Genomic DNA, 26364 nt, shown 5'->3' with positions numbered 1-26364 from the left:
ACCAATACCCTAGTTAGGATTCCATACACCTTATTTGCATGGTCCCACCCCCACAAGGATGCCATGCATCTTATTTACATTATTAGCAAGCTGTCCTATCCCGTTGGTGGGCCGCAAGCACTAATTTTCATAGTCCCACCCAGTCTTTTGGTGAAAGTTATGAGACCGTGGTGAGGAAGACCATATAAAAGCCATCCATCGCACTGCAAATACCTACAGTGTGCGAGATGCTGCCAGGGGATGCAGATAAACAGTGCCCCTCCCCCGGGAGCCCACGATCTAGAAGAGAGACAGACCAAACCCAAAACCAAACCCATTGCTGTCAATTCCAACTCATAGTGACCCTACAGGGCAGAGTAGAACTGTCCCACGAGGTTTCAAGAAGTAGACTGCAATATCTTTCTCCCACAGAGCAGCTGGTGGATTTTAACTCCCACCTTTTTGGTTTAACATTTGAACGCTTAATTACCGTGCCATCGGGGCTCCTAGAAGAGAGGCACAGACATGTAATATCTGCAAAGTAGAAATACAGAATGCATTCTTCATCTTCCAAGACAATATATTCTGCTAAGAAACTTTTTGTTGTTCGCTTAGGCCCTCACTCCTATGTGTTCCTGTTCCTCTTTGTTCATATCTTTATTATCGTCTATAGAGATTGCAAGGAGCTCTGGTGGTACAGTGGTTAAGCGCTCAACTGTTAACTGAAAGGTTGGTGGTTCGAACCCACCAGCCGCTCCGTAGGAGAAAGAGGTTGCAGTCTGCTTTTGTAAAGATTTACAGCCTTGGAAACCCTTTGGGACAGTTGTGCTCTGTCCAGTTGTTGCTAGGTGCCATCAAGTTGGTTCTGACTCACAGCAACTCTGTGTACAACAATGAAACACTGCTCGGTCCTGTGCCATCCTCATAATCATTGTTATGTTTGAGCCCATTGTTGCAGCCACTGTGTCCATTTCATTGAGGGTCTTCCTCTCTTTCGCTGACCTTCTGTTTTACCAAACATGATGTCCTTCTCCAAGGACTGGTCCCTCCTGGTAACATGTCCAAAGTACGTGAGATGAAGTCTCCCCATCCTCACTTCCGGGGAGCACTCTGGATGTATTTCTTCCAAGACAGGCTTGTTTGTTCTTCTGACAGTCCGTGGTATGTTCAGTATTCCTCGTCAACATCATAATTCAAAGGCATCAGTTCTTCAGTCTTCTTATTCATTGTCCAGCTTTCGCATGCATACCCTGTCCTAGAGGGTCACTATGAGTCAGGATGGACTTGAGAGCAATGAGTTTAAGGTGATGGCTTTTTTTAACGATTATTTGGCATAACCAGTGCATAGTGTGTAGGAGCACAGAATTTCTGGATTCTAGTCCTGGCCTTGCCAGTAACTTGCTATGTGACCCCAGGCATGTTATTTTACCTCTCTGTGCTTTCAGTTTCCATATATGTGCAGACTCACAGGGCTGTAATGAGAAATTATTTCTGTAAAGCAATGTCTTACCTGGCTCATAGTGTTACATAGTGTTTGTAAGATAAACTTGTCTACCTTCCCATTTCAACTGTGGACTTCTTAAAGTTTGCAGCTTTGACTTAATTACCTTTTTATTTCTAGTATTTTGTTTAGTGCCCAGCACATAGATCCTCAGTAAATGCTGAATGTACCAGTAAATAATTTATTTTTGCTTGAAGGACTAGGGAAAGTTTCCTAGAGAAGTGAGGAGAAGCAGACTGGGGCATCAGGGTTCCCCTTCATACATGAAAGGTCCACTTCTCTTGTGTTGTTTCTTCTTGGTGCCTATTGTCACCTGACATTTGCATTGATTTGTTTGTTTTATCCCACTAGAATGTAAGCTTCATGAGAGTAGGGACTTCGTTTTATTCACTCTTCCTTCCCCAGTGCCTAGAATAGTACCTGGCGTGCTAACCGTGGACCAGTTAGTCAATAGACATTTGTTGAACAAATGGAAAGACAGGAGTCAGAAATACGTATGTTGTGCTTTGGCATCGTGTCTGCCTTCAGGCACTGCCATTCCGGCGAAGGACCAGTCTGGCTGGAGCAGAATGCCATGGGAGGTTGCAGGAAGAAGGAAGATCATACCTGGGATTTCACATCATCCTTCTGCTTCACAAACGTTGTCTTGTTTCATACCCCTTTTCCTTGCTATATCATATTCATGTGTGTTGCTTTCTACTAATGCTAAACATTTTCATTGTCAGCTATGTGGATAACTGCCATAACTGGCTTTAAAACTCTTGTTTCTTAGAAACAGAGCTTGTATTTTTGTGAGGAAATTACAAGATTTTAGAATGAAAATTCTGCAACAGGTATTTTTCCATCTCTAAAAAAAGGGGTTTCATAGTTAGAAAGCCATTCAGGAAACTTCCAGAGACAAAAGAAGACCCTGTCTCACTGGAAGCAACAGTTAATCCTATCATTGAAAGAGACACATAGGAAGCAATTTCCTTCGTTCAGCACACATGGATCGAGCAGCTTCCATCTGCTGGGCCCTGTGATAGATGTTAGGGAGACAAAGCAGAGCAGACAGCCCTGCCCTCAGGGGCCGCGCAGTGTACGGGTGTACAGACATACCCCGCTGTGTCGGCAGTCACGGGGCAGTTGATAGCAGCTACACGGGAGTTGAAAGACTGCTGTGAAAACTGTGGTCTCAGGCTGGCCAGCGGGGTGAGGACTTCCTTAGGCCTTCAGAACCTGCTGAGGAACTGATGCTTGAGCTGAGTGCTGAAGGATGCATAGAAATTAGGGAGCCTAGGAGACAGTGTTTGTAAAAGTCTGCGGATTTGGGAGTTGGTGGTGGATGGTATGGACAGGGATGGGTGACACACAGATACGTTCCCCCTCCTCTTTCCTTTTCCTCTCCCTCTCCAAGTACATCCATGTGACTGGAGTTTGTTTAGGGGCGTGGCTCTTGCAAGGGGAAGCTCATGTGGCAGATGGGGACTGAATCACTAAGGCCTCACTGGTAGTATGGTAATACTGAGGAGTCTGTAGTTCATCTTGTACGTGTGGAGGAGCCTTCGAAGGATTTGAAACAACGCAGTGATACTCATGGTTTGTTTCAGAGAGACTGGAGAATGGGTTGCACGAGAATAAGGTCAACTGGAGTAAGGCTGATTGTGGCAAGATTGGTCTGGAGTCTGGAGGCTGTTGTGGAGTCAGGCAGGAGCAGACAGCACTTGGCCCCAAGTCAGCCTCATTGGGTCTGAGGAACAGGGAGCAGGTGTGAGAGATTTTAGACTATAAAATTGTTGGGGCTTAATGAGTCAGTAGAGGCCAGACTGTCAGCTCTCTAAGCACAGCAGCCCCTTCTGCCTTGCTCCGTCTAAGCCTCAGTACCTAGCGCCATGCTTGGCACATATAAGTGTTTCCTGAATGAGTATCTGAGTGACTAAATGAAGGGTGTGAGAGTGAGGGAGGAGATCTGAGAGACTGGAGATTCCTGCTTTGAGTGTCTGGGTGCATATCGGCAAACGTCCATTGAGGTAGGGAGATGTGGTAAAAGGAGCAGATGGGGTGGGGGCAGTTAGGATGCTAAATTCAGTTTTAGGCTTGCTAAGTTTGAGGCATATGTGGCTGAGTCTGTCAGGAATGCTGAGGAAGTAGGTGGAAAGTAGGATTTGGAGCACATAAGAACAGTTTAGGTCGGGGATAGAGTTGGGAGTGTCTCAGAGCATACAGGTGCTGATTAAAGTTGTGGTTAGATGTGGTATGTGTTGGTGTATAATTAGAAAGTGCCCCTGATGTGAGGCTAATGGTATGTTGAGACCAGTATTTCATTTGTAATTGATGCCAGTCAGAAAAAAAAGTGTCTTGGATCAGGTTGATCTTTCTGTATAGGATGAAAGATGTCACAGAGGTTTTTTTCCTACGCTTGTAATGGTTGGGGGACGAACTAAGAACCACAGATGAGCCCAAACGAGGTTCTAGTGACTGAACAGAGAGGGTATGCACTGGAAGTGGAAGACTGACTGATACAAGCTTGTGCAGGAAGAGATATTTCCGTTCCAAAGGAACAACAGAGAGGAACATTTTGAATAGTGGCGGATCTTAGTTCACTTGATGTGTGTGAGATATAATGGGAGCAACCTAGCAGCACAAGCCAGAATCTTCCTTCCTAGTGGCCTCCTTCAGCAGAGTCAAGCAGGAGCTGGGAGCTTGAAAGCAGACATCCCCTGGCTGGTCTTCAAGGGCAGGAACCATAGAGTACCTGTGTGCTGGGCTTGAGTCCAGCCTGCTGGTGGACCCCATGCCACCAGCAGATAAGAGGGAATGAGTCATGAGAAGGACAAGATGAGGAGGAGGAGGAGGGTGAAAGTTAAAACAAACTAAGCGCTCCTAAAAGTGAGGTGGACTTTTCAGGCTGCCAAGAAGGAAAAATACATGTTTTATAACTTGGGATTGGAACAGACAATAAATACTTCAGTATTGATGATACCCATGGTGACGATTAAGTCGGGGAAAGAGAAATGAAGAGAACCCCCAGGTGACATTTCTAGGTATTTGGCATTCTGTAATGACTAATGTCCACCTGTGGTATTGTGTGATTTTAGGGTTGGCAATTAATGGTTGACCCACTTTGCCTTGGGAATGCAAATACCACATATTCACTTGCACAATAAGTGCTTTGTAGGTAAGAGCCCTGGCACACCCCTTCTTGTCTGTAGAGTTAACATCCGTACTCCAGTTTCTTGTCCGTACTCTAGAAAGAAATTTATGTCTATTCAGGTAGTGGAATAACATTTGTATTATTTCTTACCAGGAAAAAAAAAAAGCATTCAAAAATAATTTATAAATATAGTAGGGGTAGATTTTGTTTCTATTGTAATAAGCCTCATCTTTTTTTTATGGTTATATAGAAATACTAATTAAAAAAGTATGAGAGGGTTAGTGCAAAATGTTAATAGTCTGGGAGGTGGGCTTATGAGTGAATTGTAATTTTCCCTCCTTTTGTTTTTTTATTATCCATATTTTGTAGTTTTTCTTTTTAACTGTCATTTGTTTTTTCTGTAGTACAGAAATACAAGTTGGTAAAACTAGGAGGTAAAATTGCTAGATCCGCCTTGTGGACTCATATCCACAGAATGATGCAGGGAGTATACTTTGAACCATTTGCTCTCCTTTTCTAGAGGATTCCACGGATGTCGGTGAGGAGGACAGCTTCCTTGGTCAGACTTCTGCTCATACGTCTACCCCACAGACATTTAGTTACTTCTCTCAGGTATCAAGCAGCGGTGACCCTTTTGGAAATATTGGGCAGCCACCATTAACAACTGCAGCAGCACCGGTTGGACAGTCACCGTTCTCTAAACCCACAACTGCTCTCCCTTTTACAACTGGATCCCAAGATGTGTCGAATGTATTTTCACCGTCCGTTTCGAAGGCTCAGTATGGTGCTCCACCTGCGCCGCAGATGGGAGTAAATGCTTACCCGCCTTCTCAGCAGAGTGGTCTCCCTCCTTCACATTTTGGGAGCCCACCCCCAGGAGCACCCCAGCAAGGATACAATCCATATCGCCATACTCCTGTCAGCAGCAGGGCTAATCCTTATCTTACACCACCACAGCTGCAGCAGTGCCAGACACCTGGCCATCCCACCCCCCCGCCACCCGCTGGACCCCCTGTTCAGACGTACCAGATTCCTCCTGGATCTTTGCCACCGGTATGGAGACAGGTTTTTATATGCTAATCATTCACTCTTAGTTTTTCTCTCTCACTGTAGCCTGTTTTTAAAAATGCCCTGTATTTTATAATTTGTGTGGTGACATTATTTTCAGAGGATATTCTGTGCAAGCTGCATGCCTTGAAGTAGCCATTTTCTTAAAGGTAGCTCATTGTTTTGTTGTATTGTACTTAGGGTGACTGTGAGTCCGAACCGACTTGACGGCCCCTAATAGCAACAGAACTCATTGGGTGGTTCAGTTTCTCTCTCTCTCTCTTTTTTTTTTTTTTTAAGTAAATAGACTTTAATTTTTAGAGCTGTTTTAGGGTTACAGAAAAATTGAGCCAAAGTACAGAGAATTCCTGTATTAGCCCTACCCCAACAGTTTCCCTATTACTAACATCTCACATTGATGTGGTATATTTGTTACAATTGATAAAGATGGTTCACATTTTATCTTAATTTATATCACCTATTTATTGACGTAAAAGGAGCCCTGGTGGGGCAGTGGTTAAGCACTCAGCTGCTAACCAAAATGTTGGCAGTTCAAATCTACCAGCCTGTGGCAGTCTGCTTTGGTAAAGATTACAGCCTTAGAAACCCTATGGGGCTGTTCTACAGTGTCCTGTAGAGTTGCTGTGAGTCAGAATTGACTTGACGGCAATGAGCTTGGTTTATTTATTGAAGTAGTAATTGATTTTAATGAGTAAGCTACCTGCCAATACTTCCGGATAATGATAATAAATGTTGTCTAGGTGCACATGAGAGTAGAAATAATCACTGTCTTAACAGACTGCCAGTTTCTCATCTTATAATCGCACAATTTAATCAAAACACTCAATTACACAGGCTAAAATTGATTACTTCAGTACTTTCTCTTATTTATATCTATGGGGCTTGAACCTAGACAGCCAGACTCTGTCTCGGGGACGATGGGACAGCGTTTGCGTTGGGCATGTTTTTGGAAGTCCCCGTATGCTTTTTTCTGAACTGATAACTCAGCTGAATTCAAAACAGGAATCAACTGAGTTGAAGAAGGGAAAAGGTTAAAAGGAAGAGTTAAGAACCCAACCCAGTGTTTTTCTAGTATAAATAACCCTTTGATGTACATCCTTGTAGGTAAATTTTTGCTTATTATAATAATTATTCCTTAGGATAAATTCTTAGAGATGGAATGACTGGGTTTAGGTGTGTATACATCTTAAAGGTTAAATAAATCGTGGGCAATATATTGCTAGATGGGTATCTATCAAGTTGTTAGTTTACACGGCCATCAGCGTGAGGAAGTCCTGTTCTCTTTGCCACTGCTTTTGAGTTTTTTTTTTTTTAATTTTAATTGTTTTGGGGCCTAGTTATTAAACTAAATAACAAAAAAACTCATTGCCATTGATTTGATTCTGACTCATAGTGACCCTATAGGACAGAGTAGAACTGCCCCATAGGGATTCCAAGGAGTGGTTGGTGGATTTGAACTGCCAGCTTTTAGTTAGTAGCTGAGCTCTTAACCACTGAGCGACCAGGGGCCCATTAAATTAAATAGTTGTTCAGAGATGTATCTGGGGTAATTATTACTTTTGTCAGTTTGGGTCAGAAGCATACACAAAGTTGTTCATTTGGACGATCATGACGGTCTTCACTTTTTGTCCCCGCCCAGAGTCCTCCTTCGGTGCAATCAGCCTTGCCCCCACCATCGCAGCAGCAGCTACTGGCTAGACCTGCAGGCCCCTCGGTCCAAGCACCACCTCCTTTTCTACTTCAAAACCAGTATGAACCTGTTCAACCCCACTGGTTTTACTGCAAGGAAGTAGAATACAAACAATTGTGGATGCCTTTCAGCGTGTATGACTCTTTGAATCTTGAGGAAATCTATAATTCAGGTAAATACTGATGGTGCATTGTCTTGTGTCTGATTTTAGGACGAGAAGAGACGAAGACAGTTTATCCATGGCCTAGTTTTTGTGAATGTCAGATTGGTTAATCCTTGTAGACCCCAGCAGATTCTGTACCTTAAAGTGGTGCTATTATATTAATGTAAGTCCTGATATATCTGAGCAAGCTATTGGAAGAAATGGTTTAGTAATTTCTTTCTTTATTTAAATGTGTTTTAAATCAGAAAATAGAGTAACTCATATCCCAGGTTTTGTTTTGTTTTCAGTTTTTCTATTTCCCTTTGTAGTTATGGGCCATTTATAAGAGCATTTTCTGTGGAACTCTTGTTTCTGGAGAGGCTGTGTGAAGAAATTGTCCCATGTTCAGATGAGTTTTGGTAGTGCTGCTTACTACCTCCACAGGGCATGTTAAGGCTCGGAGAAGTCTTGCAGTACAGAAATATGCTTCTCGTCAGTGATCACTGGACTTCAAAACAAATTACCTATTAATATCCCTTAGAAACATATTTCATGGAGTACTGCTATAGGTAGATATTACTCTATTGAGTGGAAAAAAAAAATCTACCAGTTAATTGAATTATTTTATAATCATGTTTTTAAATTTTGGCCCTGGCTATTTCTTTTCTACTTAAGAGTCACAGTTTTGAGCAGATTAATTTGAAATTTATATTTTAAGACTAAAATGAGCTTAGTCCTTTGTCTTTAAGGATGGGCTGGTCACCGTAGTCATTTATTATTTCTGAATGTGCTTTGTGACTGTTGGGCTAAGATGGAGACTTTGTGCTCTAGTCCAGCCAGACCCCGAGAGTGTGGTTCTAGGGACAGATGGAGGGCGTTACGATGTTTACCTCTATGATCGGGTGAGGAAGCCCGTATACTGGGAAGAGGAGCCGGCCGAAGTGAGGCGCTGCACTTGGTTCTACAAGGGGGACACGGATAGCAGATTTATTCCCTACACCGAGGAGTTTAGTGAGAAACTAGAGGTACGTGTGCTTTACTCCTTTGTGCGTTTGTTTAAAAGATCCTAAGCCCAGTGTACACAGGAGCCTCATGTAACACCACTCATTATGGAGTTGACTTTTTTATAAGAGAGACTGTCTTGCTCCTCACAAAGAAGATGATTTTTTAAGTGGTGCTGTCATTCATGAGGGGCCCTGGGGTGCACTGTCGAAGAGCTTGGCTGCTAACCAAAAGGTCGGCGGTTCCAATCCACCAGCAGTTCCTTGGAAACCCTATACAGAGGTTCTTCTGTGTCTTGTGGGGTTGCTATGAGTCAGAATTGACTCGATGGCAGTGGGTTTTGGGATTTGGTCACTCATGAGTGTAGCAGGGACTTTTCTGTCTTGAGGCCTCAGTGTTTAAAGATAGACTGTATTTTGCTGGAGTGCAACACAGACCTAATAAGGTTCTTGTATCAAAACTTCAAAAGAACTTACGCTGCTGGCATTTGTTGGCAACAAATGCCAAGCATATGGCCCTTTTTCAAATTAATAATTCAGTAAAAGGCCTGAAATTAGCCTCTGTGATTTGAAAAATAAGTATAAAACAGAATAGGTGCTAATGTCATGAGACTTAATAGCCATCTTAAGACTGGTGTTTTATATAACTGTTTTAATTTCTTGTGATAATTATACAGTAAAACCTGTGACAGCCAGAACCTGTGTAAGGCAGAAGCCTGTCAGTGAAGGAAATCTCGAATATTATCCACCAAAAAGAGCCTTAGAAAATTGGCAAGTCTTGTGAGACCTGGAAACACAAGACAATCCCATTGAGTTCTGGCTGTCATAGATTTTACTGTATTTAGTAGCTGTGTATTAATTATTTGAAATAAGTTAAATCACTTCAGCCGTATACATGGAAAATAAGATATAGCATTTTAGCTAACTGTTACTTAATGTAGTTATTAAAACTTGTGTAACCAACACTAACATTAAACATTAAAACAGCACTTACGTTAGCATTAAAAGGGGCCTTTGAAACGTTAATCATCTCTAGATACACATTTTCAGTAGCCTCAAGCAAGGCCTAGGCCTTGTGTTCTGTTTAGGAACTAACAGTTCAAGTATCATTAATTACTAGTTTTTTTTTCCTTAAAGAATAATTACTAGAAATAAATTCAATCAGTTTTTTAAATCAAACTGCTTTTTTTTTATATTGTTTTAACATATTTTTTCAGCAATTATAACAGCAGACCTTTTTGTGAGGTATTTCGCCTTTTAAAAAAAATTCTATAAATGCAATTTTTTAGGAGTTATCAATTGTTCCTGCTCTGGAATATAAGCTTTATAGTAGTAACTATAAAATATTATTCTGTAACCAAACCAATACTGAAAGATGAGTGTTGGTCTGAAGTAAAGACAGGTTAGTTGAGACTGAGTTAATTGAAAAAGAGGCTGTTGAAAACAGGGACTTCATTGTTTTTAATTTCACCCTATAGTTACGTTGAGATTTAGTGTACACATACTTGATATTTGTCAGAGACGGCGGTGTTCTGGTAAACCAGCTATCTAGGAAAAAAAAAGTCCCTGACCTATAGCATTTGTGTATTTCTGTGGTGTAAGTATTCCCACCATGGCCAGTTTTAAGCTACCAACGTGACGTCACAGAACATGGAGTTGGGAAGAGATGTGTGATGGGCTCTTGTGAGCCAGTAGGAGCCTGCTCTAACACACCACTGCAGACAGGTCCGTGGGACAGCCCTCACCTGACAGTGTGTTATTTATGTTGGTAGTTTCTGTTTCATTTAAAACATTTATTTCACAATATGTCATGGTCAGGACCCACAGTTTGAGAAGCACTAATTTAGAGCACACACAGAACCCAGTCAAAAGAAGGCATAATTAGTTTTGTTCTTACAAATACAAAATGTTAGGAGGCACCAGTCTTTGAAAAGATTAGTTATTTAAAGTAAAAAAGAATAAAGGAATGCAGATATCTGTAGCTTAATTTTGGAGCCCTGGTGGCACAGTGGTTAAGAGCTCAGGCTGCTAACCAAAAGGTTGGCAGTTTGAATCCACCAGCTGCTCCTTGGAAATCCCATAGGGCAGTTCTACTCTGTCTTATAGGGCCACTGTGAGTGGGAATCAACTCGATGGCAATAGCTTTGGCTTTTTTTTTTTTTTTAAAGCTTAATATTAGACCTGAATGGATGAGTGGATGATCGAATACTGTAATTTTTGGTGCCTTTGGTAGGAGTGTGCTGAAGCTATAATGTCCCAAGGCCGAATGTTTAGTCTTATCTTGAAGATGAACTATATACTTTCGAGGCTAAGCAGTATCTAAAAGTATATGCTGTAACTTCAAGGTATTTGATCATAGATGGGCAACATAGGCTTTGGGGGTGGGATAGCTGTCCATATACTGACCATCTCAAGAGGACATGGCTGTTCTTAACCTAGAGAGGCCTTAACTCCTGTTCAGCCTTTTTCATGAAACCCAGAGCAGAGCATGGGAGAGGCTGAGCTGGTTAGGAAGTGAGAACCAGATGGTTTAACATGTAAAGATTTTCCAGCCTCGATAGCTCCAGAAGTCTGGATTCCATGAAAATCTGAAATTCTTTCCCACATTTTCCCCCTTTTGATCAGGATTCTGCTATAGAATCTTGGATCCAAATATTCAGTAATGATACCTGGGTATCACGTGGTCTTGTTTTTAAATATAAATATGTTTAAAAATAAAAAAATCCAAATCAGGAGGAGGGTCAAATGGACAGAGGCCGATGAAGAGGAATCGTTCCTGAATGATTGCCCAGGAGACAAAAAGAAACACTTCTTTTGGTGACATGGTTGTCAAATAATCACTGTTACCATACACATACACAAATTACTTGGACAGTAGGTATGCCAGTGTTGACAGAGTGTTCAGCACTCTGTGGTGAACCTCTCCCCAGGAGATCCTTAGATTTTTGCCTAATGCAAAACGAAAGTAGTATATCTAGAGGAAGAGGAAGAAAATGGTTGAGCAGTCAAGCCTTTGGAGTCAGGAAGTCCTGGGTGGGAGTGAATGTCATTTCTGCCATTGCTACTCAGTACTTGTGTAATCTTGTGGTACTCTGTACTTAAAAGGTCTGAACCTTGCTTGGTTTTCTCCTCTATAAAATGGGAGTAATACTATTTAGGAATAATTCAGAGTAATTCATTAAATGAGGCAATATGCATAAAATGGTAACCAGTCAGTAAACGAGAGCTGCTGTTACTATTATTTTATTTGCTGTTGTTATTTTTCCTTCTCAGTGTGGCACAGCCTTGTCATGTGGGATGTGTGTCGTTTCTGTCTTTGTAGGCTGAATATAAGAAAGCTGTAACCACGAATCAGTGGCACCGCAGATTGGAATTTCCCAGTGGAGAGACCATTGTCATGCACAATCCAAAGGTAGTGGCTCTGCTTCTGATGTTAGAGTGTTAACTTTAGTAGTTACTCTGCTGGATGCATCCGACAAATGTTCATTTTTAGTCACTGCTGCAGTGAGGATATAGGTACGAGAGCGTTGCTTTTAAAATAGTTTACTGTGGTTCACAGTCATCACGAAAAGACAAAGGCAATTTAAATTTTTTCTCATGAAGTTTCCGTTTATGGCAACATATTAGTGGAGGCTTAGTATGCATGAAGTTGCCGGACACATTTTTCTGTTTGATCAGGGATCAGCAAGCTTTTTCTGTAAAGGGTCACAGTAAATACTTGGGGCTTTGTAGGCCATCTGGTCTCTGTGGTGGTTTGAAAGCAAAAGCAGCCATACACAGTATGCAAACGCGTGAGCACGACTGTTTCCAATAAAACTTTATAAAAACAGGTGAAGGTCTGGCTTTGGCCTGTGGGCCGTAATTTGCCCACCCCTGCCCTTGACGATGGCTTGTTTTAACTTTTGAAGAAAACAGTGCATCCTTTCTCTTTTTATTTGTATCGTCTTCACGAACTTTTCTTTTGGTTTTTAAAAATATTGATTAGTGATATTCTGATTTTTTTATTTACCATCCTCACTCTCTCTGAGCACCAGGTTGCTTGTCTGCGATAATGTTTATCTCCCAGGGTCAAGTTTTAGATGAAGTGATTTATGTGAAAGCATCTAGTAGTGCTTGGCACACAGTAGTTTCTGAGAACATGGTTGGTTTTTGTGTTACAGGAAAGTGTAAAGAGAAAACAAGAATAACCCTGATCTACTTACCGTCACCTTTATTGGTACTAAAATAAAAAGTTAAGTGAAGTTTGAATAGTATAGAAAGATAGTAAATGAAATAGAAAAGCCTCCCCCAACATTCTCCACCCCATTTTCTCTTCTTGATGGTAACCATTTTTTTGTCTTTTATACAAATGTAAAATTTTGCATACCATCATGTATACAATCATATATATATGAGTATATATATATATTTTTTTTTGCGAGAAAAATTTCTGTATAGCACAGGGCTAAATTTAGTATAGTTGATTTAACAGAATAGATTTCTTCCCAAAAAAATGATGGGTAAATCAGTTTTCATGGAAGTTGAATTTCTAAGTTCATTAGTAATCTTACTATCCATGGGATTTTGCATTACATGTTTTTATATTACTGAGACTCCTCCTTTGCAGGTAAGTTTTCCTTAATTTGTTATGTGTAAACCTAGATTTTTATGTTAGATTTTAAAATCAAGCTATACTGTTTCTGATTTAGTTATTTTCTGGCATAAGCATTGGAAATATTGGTATTGTTTTCTTGATTTTAATAGTTAATAAACCGTGGTAGAACTTTTAAAAAATTAGTTTTAGTTTTGGGAGAACAGTACTGACTTGATTTATAAAGTACTTACGCTGTTAAGTAGTTTATTATGAATTGGAATAAACAGTTTAGCCTGCATTGAAGAAGAATTTGGTAATGAGTCGTTGTAATTCTGCTGTTGTATCCTGAAGGTTATTGTCCAGTTCCAGCCTTCCTCAGTGCCGGATGAATGGGGGACCACACAAGATGGACAGACAAGGCCCAGGGTTGTCAAACGTGGGGTTGACGATAGCCTTGACGAAATTCCTGACGGTGTGTATAGCTTGTTTAGGACCAAGATGCCTTTGAGCTTTCTGTTGTTTTAGCACCGTTCTTTAGCATGATGAAAAGAAACACAGTTATTAGAATTACTTGGCACAACGTGCAGAAATTAAGCAGTTTCGTCCATTTTCTTTTAAATTTTATTACTTTTACATCTGTTTATTAATTTAGAATTTGGTTGAAGATATACAAACCACATAATATAGATTCTAAAATATGTGTTGCTTTGAAGGAGCACTTTGTTCGTTAAAACTAGACCTGTGGGACCACTTTTGGGCTGAGGTTTTACGCCTCAGCTAGTTTGTACTGCTCTAGTGCTGGGGTCTGCAGGCTTCTTTTCTAAAGGGCCAGACAGTAAGTACTTTAGGCCCTTGTGGGCTGTATGGACTCTGTTCCAGCTATCTATCCACCTCTGCCGTTGTAGTGTGAAAGCAGCAGTAAACATTATGTAAGTAAATGGCCATAGCTGTGTCCCAGTTCAGCTTTATTTACCAAAGCAGTCATTGGGCTGGATTTGAATCATGAGCCATAGTTTGCCAACCCCTGCTGTAGTGAACATGTTTTGGTTTCTCTGTTGTGCCATTTAAAGTGTGGATTACGTTTTGACAATCATAAATATTCATGTTTGTTTTATTGCCTAATAAAATTATAAAATAAACCAAACCCACTGCTGTCGAGTTGATTCCAACATATAGTGACCTGCCCCGTGGGGTTTCCAAGGCAGTGAATTTTTACGGAAGCAGGCTGGAACGTCTTTCTCATGTGGAGTGACTGATGGGTTCGAACTGCTGACCTTTTGGTTAGCAGCTAAGCACTTTAATCACTGTGCCGCCAGGGCTTTTGATAGGTAAATAGGTGCTCATATTGTAAAATCTGGAAGAAATAACCACAGTAGAAAAAACAGTAGATTTAACTTGGTGATGCTCATTTGGTATGTGTGAATCCCCCAAAGCCAGGGGAAGGATCTGGGGAGAAGATTGTCAGGTTTCATATTGATGAGTTGCTTCTCCACGTGGGCCTTAGTGCCCTGGGAAGCTCTGAAGAAATCACGAGCTTATGGAGTGTCCACAGGTGTGGAACTTCTGGTCACCGTAGGCTGAGAGCCCACCTGCTTCCTCCACCTACTGGTCCACATCGCTGTTACTTGCCCAGATGTTCTTTGAGCGTTATTCTTCTGATGTGGTAGAGAGTGATGATACTTATTTAATTAGTTAGGAAGGATCATGAATTTTTTTGTCGAGTGTGTGGATAACAAAAGGGATATCCAGAATATTGCTTTTCAGTTAAGGAAACCCCAACAGATTTCCAACATTCATCAGTGATTGATTTGTTTATTCAGGGGAAATGCCTCAGGTTGACCACTTAGTGTTCATGGTGCATGGCATTGGACCCGTGTGTGACCTGCGCTTCAGAAGCATTATTGAGTGTGGTGAGTGTTAGCTGTCATATTTTATTTTGTGGAATGATTTGAGAATGAATAGAAGAGCTTTTAAATGTTTATTTCTTAGGGTGGTTCTCAACTGTATGCTACTTGCTGCAATGCAGGCTAGGTTGTAAGATGCAGATTTAAATGATCAGTGGGAAAAATTAATTTGTACTTCATTTGCTCTTGTGACATACCTAACTCAAAAAATCCTAGACTCTGAAGAATTAGAAGGGATCTTGGAAATAATTTAGTCAAGTCTTTCTGACGGACAGCCTCTGCCTGAGCACTTCCAGTGACTAGGAGCGCCTGTGCACTGAGCTTACTTACAGTGAGTTAGCTGTGAGACGTTTAATGAAAATATGACTCTGCCTGGTTTACTTCACTTTTTATGTTTATGTAATAATAGTTCATGCTTACTGGATACTTGGTATATGCCAGGTACCTTGCCTGTCTTATACAATGATCCATCAAAGTAAACCCTTGGGGTGTAGGTGCTGTTATGATCATCCCTGTTACCCCATGTTTAGGTGAGGAATTGATGCCCAGAGAGGTTCCAGCACCTCTTGGGCGTCCCAGTCAGTAAGACTCGGAGCAGGAGCTGCAGGCAGGTGGTTTGACTCCAGAGCTGTAATGACAGGGCCGTAGCGCTCACCAGTAGTGTTAGTTAAACTAATGTTTTACAGTTGTTTATGCCTTCCTCTAAAATAACGAAGAGTTAAAAAAGCTTCCTAAAGGTTTGTTATCTTTTCTAACAAAATTTGTCAGCCCCATTTTTTCTTGAAAATTAAAAAAGTTTGGGCATATTTGAGGTAATTGCTAACTAGCTATAAAGTGAGGACAATTTAATTAATCTTATTTGATTTTGTGTTTTGATTTTTGAAGTGGATGATTTAATCAATTTAATTTGTCTTACCAGAATTTTTTTTTCTTTTTAAGTGGATGATTTCAGGGTGGTTTCTCTCAAATTGCTGCAGACACATTTTAAGAAATCTTTTGATGATCAGAAAGTAAGCAGAGTGGAGTTCCTCCCAGTTCATTGGCATAGTTCCTTGGGCGGGGATGCCACAGGTGTTGACAGGTTTGTAGATTTCTATAATTTATTTTCACATCAGTCAAGTTTAGATTTAGAATTTAAATACGTAATTAGCAATAGTTCATTCTGACTTGACGTTTCTTTATTTAATTAAATACTTGCTCTGACTTATGACTAAATACTGGCTGTTAAGTTTATGTGCTAATTTTTAATGTGTATATGTGTGTGTATCTATAACTTGTTTCTATTGTAAAGAAAACCTAAGAAACTTCAGCCAGTTTTAAGTGCAGTTCCAATTTATAGTGGTGTAGAGAGGAGGTGGTCCTGTGTGTTGTAGGGTGTTTAGCAGCATCTCTGGCCCCCTAGACCCACTAGATACCAGTAGCGCACCCCTCATTCCTCCACCGGGTAACAACCAAAAGCGTCTCCAGATGTTGCCACGTGTCACCTGGGGAACAGAATCGCCTGGTCGAGGGATGGTTTAGAATCTTGTTTTTCTCAGAGAAGTGCTCTCGGCAGGGCAGTTCCTTCTTGTGTAACTACTCTGTGCATTGCAGACCACTCAGCATCCTTAGTCTGTGCCCACTAAATGCCAGCCGCACTTGCCAGGCACGGGGAGAACTAAAAATCCTCTCCTTTGAGAACCGCGGGTTTAGGTAATATTTATGCAGGGACACAGGACTAATAATGTCTGGATTTTAGGGAATGTTGTCATGTTTTAGGGCACGTGGTTTAATACAACTGATCCTACAAACAGCATTGTCTCCAGGTTGGGCCCTACCATGAGGTGTTTTCTTTCTGCATGGATGTTTATGAACTTCTCTGTAGCCATGCTCAAATCAGGAAGTGTTTCATCACACGTAGCTCCTCTCTTACTCCTTGCTGTGTTCTCTGTTCTTCTCACCCACCGTTTTTGTCAGGTATCCTGATCTCCAGTTGGGAGAAAAATGGACGAGTAGGCTTTCCTCTATAAAAGTAAAATACTTGCATAATGCCTCATTTTGTATAATAGAACTTTTCCTGAGAATCCCAAATTCATAGCACAGTTATAGGCCTCGGTATCATTTTTGTTTTATCTTGATTTGTTTATAATAATTTTGTCTACAGACTCAATTCGTAATTAGTCTGTGGGGTTTTTCGACTCAGTGTGTTTTTGGGAATCAAAGTCTAAGCAGCTTTTTTAAAATCCATGGGTTTAAGGTCGATACTGACTGAAAATACTCTTTTTTTTTCCCCTTTGTAAACAGGAATATTAAGAAAATCACTTTACCAAGTATTGGTCGGTTTCGTCACTTTACCAATGAAACCTTGCTAGATATTTTGTTTTACAATAGCCCCACCTACTGTCAGAGGATCGTGGAAAAAGTGGGAATGGAGATAAACCGTCTGTACGCACTCTTCAGGAGCCGGAACCCAGACTTCACAGGCGGCGTCTCCGTGGCTGGGCATAGCTTAGGTAAAACTGTCAGATGTGCACATTTTAAACATCATTTTTGTTGAGCATCACTGCTCTCAGTTCAGGTGATGTTAGGGTAAGATTTAGGGTTGTAGATGGTGAATTTTGTAAAGGGTAGAAGTTGATGCTTTGAGTTCAGATTCTGCCTTTACTCTTCACTTCTAATACCACCTGGGAATGCTTTTATACTTCAATTTATTCTGCCTCGTGATTATCAAATCTTTATTTGATTATGAAGTACTGATGATCAAATTTTGATTAGCATCTAAGTTTTGTATACTTCTGCCTATGGACTTTGAAAAAAAAGTAGGAAAATTTATTTAGTGTTATTATTTATTAGTGTTATCAAAGCATTTAGTACATCATTAAGCAAAATGCTTCCTTTTCTTAGGCTCTTTAATACTGTTTGACATACTGTCTAATCAAAAAGACTTGAGTTTGTCAAAGTCTTCTGCGCCTCTTGCTGTTGCTAATGGAGTTGTGAAGCAGTCACATTTTCTGGAAAAGCAGGTATGCTGCACGTGACTTAATTAACATTGGGATTTATAGTCAGAGCTGAACAGTTCTCCAGAATCTGAACTGTTTCCAGAAATGTCTTTATATGTTAAAATACATTAAGGTTTAGAAGCGTAACGGCATCATATAACTAGTTGTTTGAGCCTCTCACTTAACTTTCCTTCCTTATGGTTTATAAATTTAAATGCGAGAGCAAGTTTATAATTTAAAAAAAGAAAAGAGTAAATTATTGTAGGAAATGGGTGTATGAGTGATTTATCAAATTTAAATACTTTTTAGAATATTTAAACTTTGGATGGCAGAGTACTTAAGATGATGGTTTGCGTGTAGAGCAATATTGTTTAGGAACTTTCTGTGGATTAGGAAAGACATTTTGTGGGAGTTTTTCTGAGCTTTGTAATGTTGCCTGTTTATTTTTAAGATGACCGAAGAGCCAAAGCTGACTTTGGATGAGTCTTGTGACCTTGATGTTGAAAATGAAGAAGTCCTAAGTTTGCAAGAAACACTGGAGGCACTTAGCCTCTCTGAATACGTTAGCACTTTTGAAAAGGAAAAGATTGACATGGAGTCTCTGGTATTGACAGCAGTTTCATTCATTTTTGTTAAAATTGTTTTTCCTGTGCATATGATTAAAAATGAAGACTGACTTAGACACTCTGACATCAAAATACATTCTAAATAAGTCAAAGGTTTAAATGTTAAAAAGATTAATAACCTGGGGCTGCATTTCTAAGGATGATACAAACCCAGAAGGCGTAAAAGACAGAAACTGCACAGCAGAAGACACCGTAAACAATGTTAAAAGAGTGATGATAGAAGAATACTTAGAACACACATTATAGACAAAGGGCTTAATATTCAAAGCTTCTACACGTCATTTACAAAAGACCATCCACCCAGTGGGAAAACAGGCAAAGAATATGAACAGATAGTTCACAGAAAAGGAAATAATGTGAAAACTCGTAAAAAGAGAAAAGTTCAGTGAAATTGTTTTAACCTATCAGTTTGGCAAGAATTAAAAAATCTGATAATATACCATGTGGCTGGGCTGAGTAGAAGTAAGCACTGTTATAGATTGTTGGTGGGAGTGTAAGTTGGTCCATCCTCTATGGAGGGCAGTTTGGCAATACCTTTTTAAAATACGAAAAGGACTGTATCTTTTGACCCAGTGATTCCACTGGCAGGGTATTTCCTGTAGAAATAGTCACATGAGGATGTACACAAGGACACTCACTGTAGCGTTGTTTGTAATAGCAAAACCTGGGAAGCACTTCAGTGTCCACCAGGAGGCACTAGCTGAATCAGACGTCTTGTGCCCACATTGTTGAATGAATGAGGTGGTGTTAGACTGGTGTGAGATGATCTCTAAGGTGTGCTATGTGAAGAGAGCAAAGCTCAGTACTGTGTGCTTAGTAGCAACGTACAAATACACGTCAAACACCGTGGAACCATAAGGTGTTTCTGGAAGGAGACCATGTTGTCAGCAGTTGCTGTGGACAGGAGAAGTGACTGGTTGGGACAGGAGGGGAGGAGAGAGACTTCATTGCATGCTCGATTATAGTTTGAATTTTGTACGACACACATGTATTTTCTGCTAAAAATTAAAAGATAGAATGATTTAGATACAGAGATCTAAGACTGCACAGCCCAAACTAATGCATGACTTAAAAACAACAAACACCTTATAAATTGACTAGATCTTAGATTGCTTTAGATGATTCGGTTTCTTATAATTTTCTTATTCCACTTCATTTTCTCTATCACTCCTTTTATTAATTAATATGCTTGTTTGTTTCCCTTTAAAGCTTATGTGTACAATTGATGACCTGAAGGAGATGGAGATACCCCTTGGACCCAGAAAGAAGATAGCTAACTTTGTAAAACATAAAGCAGCCATACTGGTAAAGTTCTTCTCTGCCTTAATCCCGTAGTGGTCAGGCAGGCTGGCTTGCTAGCATACAGTATTGGAAGCACACACTTTGGAGTCAGTCAGGGCTGGTTCAAGTCCCAGTTAGGGTGACTGACTGTCCTGTTTTCTGTGGGACTGAGAGAGTTCCCAGGATCCAAGACTTTTCAATTTTAAAACTGGTATTTGGGGGTTTCCTGGTGCAAAACCCAGCAAAGTTCTGGGCAAAGTGGCACGCTTTGGTCTCCACAATGCCCAGTTCAGCCACTTACTAGCTGTATATTCTTGAGCAATTTGCTTAATTTCTTTCATCTTTGATTTTCTTCATTTCTAAAAGGAGTTGACAGTGCTGCCCTCATAAATAGGTGAAAGAATGAAATAGGGCAGGTGAAGCTCAGCACCAAATCAGTGTTAACTCACCTTCTGTCACCTGCCTTAGCCCTTCCACCATCTGAAACAAAAAAACAAACCCACTGCCGTCGAGTTGATTCCGACTCACAGCAACACACACATACATGATACCTCATTAAATAATAACCAAAAAGCAAAAATCCTAAACAATACAAAACAAAACGAGTAGCAACACCACCACCACCAAAAAAAATTAAAAAGAAGTACAACTGGGAAAAAACCCAGTTTTATTTTATTTTAATTTCTTGTTCAAATTAATTTCACAGACGTTTTCTAATTGCTTAATTAGAAAAATTAGAGAAGTCTTTTAGGGTAGCTACTTTATTGTTACTAACCCAGTCTTTGGTGACCCATGTTTTGAACTTCTGTGGCTCTTTTATTTGTGCTGTTTATTTGGAACTTAATACATGCCACTTTGTTATTTGTAATTTGTAAATAAAGCCTAAGACCGATTTTTTATGTTTGTTGTTGTTCTGTGCTTTTGAGTCGGTTTCTGACTCGTAGGGACCCTGTGCACAACAGAATGAAACACAGCCTGGTCTGTGCCAGCCTCACAATTGTTGCTATGCTTGAGCCCATTGTTGCAGCCATTGTGCCAATCCATCTCATTGAGGGTCTTCTTTGCTGACCCTCTTCTTTACCAAGCATCATGTCCCTCTCCAGGACTGATCCCTCCTTGAAAACATGTCCGAAGTATGTGAGACATACTCGCCATCCTTGCTTCTAAGGAGCATTCTGGTTGTGCTTCTTCCAAGACAGATCTGTTTGTCCTTTTGGCAGTCTATGGTATATTCCGTATTCTTCACCAGCACCACAATTCCAAGGTGTCAATTCTCCTTCCGTTTTCCTTATTCATTGTCCAGCTTTCACATGCATATGAGGTGATTGAAAATACCATGGCTTGAGTCAGGCCGCACCTTGTCCTCAAACTGACATTTTGCTTTTCCACACTTTAAAGAGGTCTTTTGCAGCCGATTTGCCCAATGCAGTGCGTCTTTTGATGTCTTGAGTGCTGCTTCCATGGGTGTTGACTGTGGATCCAAGTAAGATGAAATCCTTGACTTCAGTCTTTTCTCCGTTTATCATGATGTGGCTCACTAGTCCAGTTGTGAGGATGTTTGTTTTCTTTATGTTGAGGTGCAATCCAAACTAAAGGCTGTGGTCTTTGATCTTCATTAGTAAGTGCTTCAAGTCCTCTTCACTTTCAGCAAGCAAGGTTGTGCTATCTGCATATCGCAGGCTGTTAATGAGTTGTCTTTTTGTTTAGCTTAAGGAATTCTGAGACATTCAGCATGTTTATTGGGTAGCTTTTTTGAATCAGGCTCTGTCCTCAGTTCTTGGGATTTGGAGATGAACAAGGGTATACGATCTAATTAGGGGGGAGATTTGACCACAGATGACGACACGTCAGTCCTGTAACGGGCTTTCTGAGCTGTGGGACAGAGGAAGGCGGCAGTTCTGACCCGAGGAGAAGGGAGCTGGTGCCAGTGAGAAGAGACTTCCCTGAGGGGCGGGGACTCGAGGTTGAAGGAGTGTAGGGTTGGGGGAATGGCCTTACAGGAATAGGCGTGTGTTTTCTTGTGGAAGTAACATTAGGTGAGCTGGGAATAGGGTGGGTGGGGGGTTCTGAAGGCCTGAATGGCAGGTGTGCACGTTTGGATTTTTTCTTGTAAGGGGGTAGTGGTTCTCAGCATGTTCTTACGGCCAGTCACTGAAAGTTATGATGCTTTTAACCAGACACCATAGAAGGCCAGCCTGTTTGATAAATTCTGATGAAGTTGAGAAAATTCTGTTGTCAGTTTGTATCACTGCTGAAGGGCGGGGAGGCAGTGAGGGCAACATTATGAGTGGACTCACATTCCAGAGTGTCCACTCTGGCGGGAGTGTGGAGACACAGTTGAAGGGAGTGAAGCTGGAGGCTATTAGGAATCTCTTAGAGCAGCCCAGGGTATCATACAGGAAATGGAAAGCAAGGGTGCAACTCAAGAGACATTTTAGACTTACAACGAATAGTATTTGATGACGGGAAGATTAGGAGTTAAGGAGGAGGTTATTAACTTTGGCAGTTAAGCAGATAGAGATGTCTTCAGTCTCGTTTTTACTGTATAATGACTCGTCCTAACAGGTGAGCCTCTTGGCAGCTCTGTGAGGTCAGTCCGAGGTAGCAGTCTCAGGGGCACAGTGGTCAGACCAAGACTAGACCCCAACCAGTGTGTGAGTGTTGATACTTTACATCAGGATGACACTCCGTGTGTGAGAACGTTAGTCCCGTGTGTGCATCATTGAAGCACAAGCCTGCAAAAACTCCCAGAAAGCAAAATACAGGATGTTTTCAGTCTCTATATATGTCCTTGATTTAATTCTGTAATAAAAGGGAAAAAAAGCAGAAAGTATTCTATAGTTCTTGAAAAATTTCTGGAAGGAGCCCAGTGTATAGACTGCAGTTGCTTGAACATGTAAGTTATGGTATTGTAAGAATGTTTTGAAAGGAGTAAAAATCTACAGAGTGATCTTAGTTTTTGAATTCAGAAGTAACTGTCTGTGGATGAAGCATGACTCGTTCTCAGCCGAGCAGCCATTGACCGCTATACGTTTTCCACAGACAACAAGGTGCTTCCAGGTCAATAGTAAGATCATGTGGCGTGTCCTGTTGGCATACTGTAACTGGAGTAATCGATCTAAAATTAGCCAGTTATAACAAGGAGATCAAATATTAGTGGCCTTGCTTTTTTTTTCTTTGTAAACCATCTTAGTGATTTTCATTTGAAAGGGAAATAGTTTTCATTGTTAGGAATTATTGATAGTCAAGAACGTATGTGTGCTGGTTGACTTAGTTTTAAATTATTGCGTGTGACTAGGGGAAACAAAACAGCTGTGGCCAGTAGGAGAGTTTGTGATCTCTTTAGACAGCTCCTTTAGCAATTTAGAACGCTCAGTTCTGTGAATGTAACAGGAAGCACTTTTGAATGAGAAAGCAAATTTAAACTGAAGAACATAGAAAGTGTTCTTTGGATTTTAGGTTTGATCTTGTGTTCCTTCCAAAGGGCAGAGATAACCAAGCCTTAAAAGCCTTAATGGTGGGAGCAGTTAAAAGCTGGCTAGCAGGGAGTTTTCTTTTTCTGTATTGCCTTTTGAATTAAGCAATTGAAATTCTTTCCTGATTTCCTAGTATTTGAAATCAGGTAATAGATTAGATAGATTTGGGCAGCTGTTTTGTTTAGGCTGTCTGTGGTTTTTTCAGCAGAGACTTGCACGTGGCCATTCACAGCCCAGCGAAGGGGGACCATTGAAATATGTGCTGTTCACACTCCTCTGGTGTTACTGTTGCTACTGTATTGAGGGTGTGATCATAGACCAGTGCGAACAGATTTTACCTCATTGTTACAGAGACATACATTTTATGTAAACTGCCCTAGAGCTTTTGTTTATTTACTCATTTATGGAAATGCATAGATCATGAGTGTTCAGTGTAATAAATTTGATAGTTGTATACACTGTATGGAAACCGTGGTGGGATAGTGGTTAAGTGCTACAGCTGCTAACCAAGAGGGCGGTGGTTCATATCCACCAGGCGCTCCCTGGAAACTCTATGGTGGCAGTTCTATTCTGTCCTGTAGGGCTGCTGTGATTCGGAATCGGCTTGATGGCAGTGGGTTTGGTTTTTTTTTTTATTGTACTAAGATAAGAATAGAACACTTCTGTCTCTCAGCTATTTCCCTTGACCTTTTTCTAGCCAACTACTCCCCCCATACAACTACTGTTCTGATTTCTATCACTATAGAATAGTTTTGCCTGTTCTGGAGATTCGTATAGATGCCATCAACATATCTGGCTTCTTTTACTCAAAATAATGTTTCTGAGATTCATCCAATTGTTGCTTCATTTGTAGCTCATTCCTTTTTATTTTTTTTTAATCTCTGAGCAGTATTCTGTTGTATGAATGTACCCCACACATAAAAAGCTTTTGATGAAAACTTGTCAGCGGCTCCATCTAGACACAAGGGGTATAGACATGTTGAATGAAGAAATCTCTAACAAATCTTTATAGGAAGCATATGGATTTTACAGTTACATAGTATTCTAAAGTGTCTGAGGTAGAGATCATAAAAGGAGAAGTTGACTTTTTAGAACTTTTCCTTGAGAAAATTTTAAATTATGTACAGAAGTAGAGAGATGGTGTAATTATGTAGTGGTAGCCGATACTTAGATTTCACCATAGCTGTTTTGCCATATTAGGTTCTTCTTAATATTTTTTCCTGAAGGATCTTAAACTATAGGCACGGTGGCTCTTTGTCTCTAAATATTTAGTATACATTTCTAAAAAAGGTCATTTCTCTCTTAATACACTGCCATTATCACGCCTAACAAACTAATCATTCCTTAATATCAAGATAGCGTGCTTCATAGTGATCACAGAGAACCAAACTTTTCCTCAAGGTTATATTACGAATTTTGGTGTTTCATAGGAACAGAAAAAAACAACTTCAGAAAAGAAAGCAGCGATGGCCACCTCGACAAAAGGGCAAGAGGAAAGTGCTCAGAAAGCTAAAGAAATGGCTTCTCTCCCCTCAGAATCTAACGAGTCAAAGAGGAAACTTCCAGTTGGTGCTTACGTTTCTTCTGTGCACGTTGATTACGAGTCTTTTGGAGTTGGCACTGGACAGGTGAGCCTCCGTGTTGACTTAGGGCTACACGCTATGTGTAGGTGTCACCTGTCCTTATGATTGAGGTTATTCGTTCAGTATTTACTCAACATTTATTTAGTGGGGTGGGGGAAATCTGGTTTTCTCATCATTAAAATTGTATGCTCCTTTCATAATGTTTAGAATAAGGGACTGAACATGTGGTGAACATATTATTTAGCTTTCGAAATTCTGTATTTCAGTTTTTCTGATCACTTGTAATTTTGTAGCATTAGTCTGTCATAGCCACTAACAACAAAGGTAGCTATCGTTAGAAAATTACTTCCAGAGTGTATTTAAATTTCTGTGAGAGAAATTTTCTGCATTCATTGAAATTATATTTTTTAGTACTCACAATTCTTCCCTTGGGGGAAAAATTCTTATGAAAATTGACCAAGTAGTTGATTATAAAAAAAAAAAAAGCTGCATTTAATAATATAGCTTAATGTACTTTTGCCTTGATGGTTTGAAAGCAGTAAACTTTTTTTAGAGTGTTGCATTCAGTTTATTTATAGTTGTGTAGGTAAGGATCTGTCAACACAAGTGTACAGAATTGACTTAAAGAAGACAGAAAACGCAGCTGGCTACATGTGAGCTACAGGGGTTCATTAGGGACAAATAACTTTTAATGGAAGGAAACTTGACCTAAAAAGTGAGGTTGCTGGTTGTAATAGAGGTAATACTTGTGTTAAGCACTTTATGTGGATTAGGGTATTTATTCTTCAGCCACAGTATTTGGCATTATGATTCCCAATTTATAGATGAGGAAACTGAGGCTGAGGCAGGAGGATAAGAAACTTGCCCAGCGTCACACAGTAAGTGAGGAGTAGAGTCAGGATTCAAAGCCAGGCAGTTTGGTTCTAGAACTTGCAGTTTTAAGCACGCTTACGACTATAATAAATGTAGTACTTATTATATACTGTATAAGGAGCCTTGGTGGTGTAATGGTTGAGCACTTGGCTGCTAACCAAAATGTCTGTGGTTGGAACCCACCCATCTGCTCTGTGGGAGAAAGGACCTGTCCATCTGCTCCTGCAAGGCCTAGGAAACTCTGTGGGGCAGTTCTCTTCTGTCCAGTGGGGTTGCTATGAGTCGGAATCAACTCGATGGCACACAACAACAAAAATAGTACAATGTACGTAATATGTTATACAGGTAGTTAAGTTATAGCCAGAGGATATAATTTATAAATTATCTTGCTTTAAAGAGAAGTTTTTAGTCCTTTTAAGCTAGCAACAGCTAGCTGTCCACGGCAGTGATTGTAAGCATCCTAAAAGTGCGTATGCGGTGCATTGTCTGTATTTGTGTGCTTTTAATATGCGCGCAGTTCCAGGAACTTTTGAAGCTTTTGAATTTTGTATTAGGC

The 26364-nt window shown here is 40.4% G+C and overlaps 1 protein-coding gene across 3 annotated transcripts in view; it reads left to right on the top strand.

Annotated features, from left to right (window-relative positions):
* SEC23IP (SEC23 interacting protein) overlaps window positions 1-26364 on the top strand; it is a 47578-nt gene that overhangs the window by 994 nt on the left and 20220 nt on the right. For all 3 annotated transcript variants that reach the window (XR_002784213.2, XM_010601219.3, XM_010601216.3), the window contains exons 2-13: window positions 5134-5666; window positions 7321-7543; window positions 8345-8538; window positions 11837-11926; window positions 13439-13559; window positions 14908-14997; window positions 15931-16072; window positions 17275-17483; window positions 17875-17993; window positions 18421-18573; window positions 19805-19900; window positions 24783-24980. Coding sequence is in view for 2 of the 3 variants with exons in the window: in XM_010601219.3 (XP_010599521.1) it covers window positions 5134-5666; window positions 7321-7543; window positions 8345-8538; window positions 11837-11926; window positions 13439-13559; window positions 14908-14997; window positions 15931-16072; window positions 17275-17483; window positions 17875-17993; window positions 18421-18573; window positions 19805-19900; window positions 24783-24980 (2168 nt within the window). In the remaining variant the exon portion in view is untranslated. The remainder of the gene's footprint in view (window positions 1-5133; window positions 5667-7320; window positions 7544-8344; window positions 8539-11836; window positions 11927-13438; window positions 13560-14907; window positions 14998-15930; window positions 16073-17274; window positions 17484-17874; window positions 17994-18420; window positions 18574-19804; window positions 19901-24782; window positions 24981-26364) is intronic.

The sequence above is a fragment of the Loxodonta africana genome, chromosome 16, assembly GCF_030014295.1.
Source record: "Loxodonta africana isolate mLoxAfr1 chromosome 16, mLoxAfr1.hap2, whole genome shotgun sequence".
Classification (NCBI taxonomy): domain Eukaryota; kingdom Metazoa; phylum Chordata; class Mammalia; order Proboscidea; family Elephantidae; genus Loxodonta; species Loxodonta africana.
The sequence above is the reverse complement of the archived record's forward strand: the minus strand, read 5'-3'. Positions and strand labels throughout refer to the sequence as shown.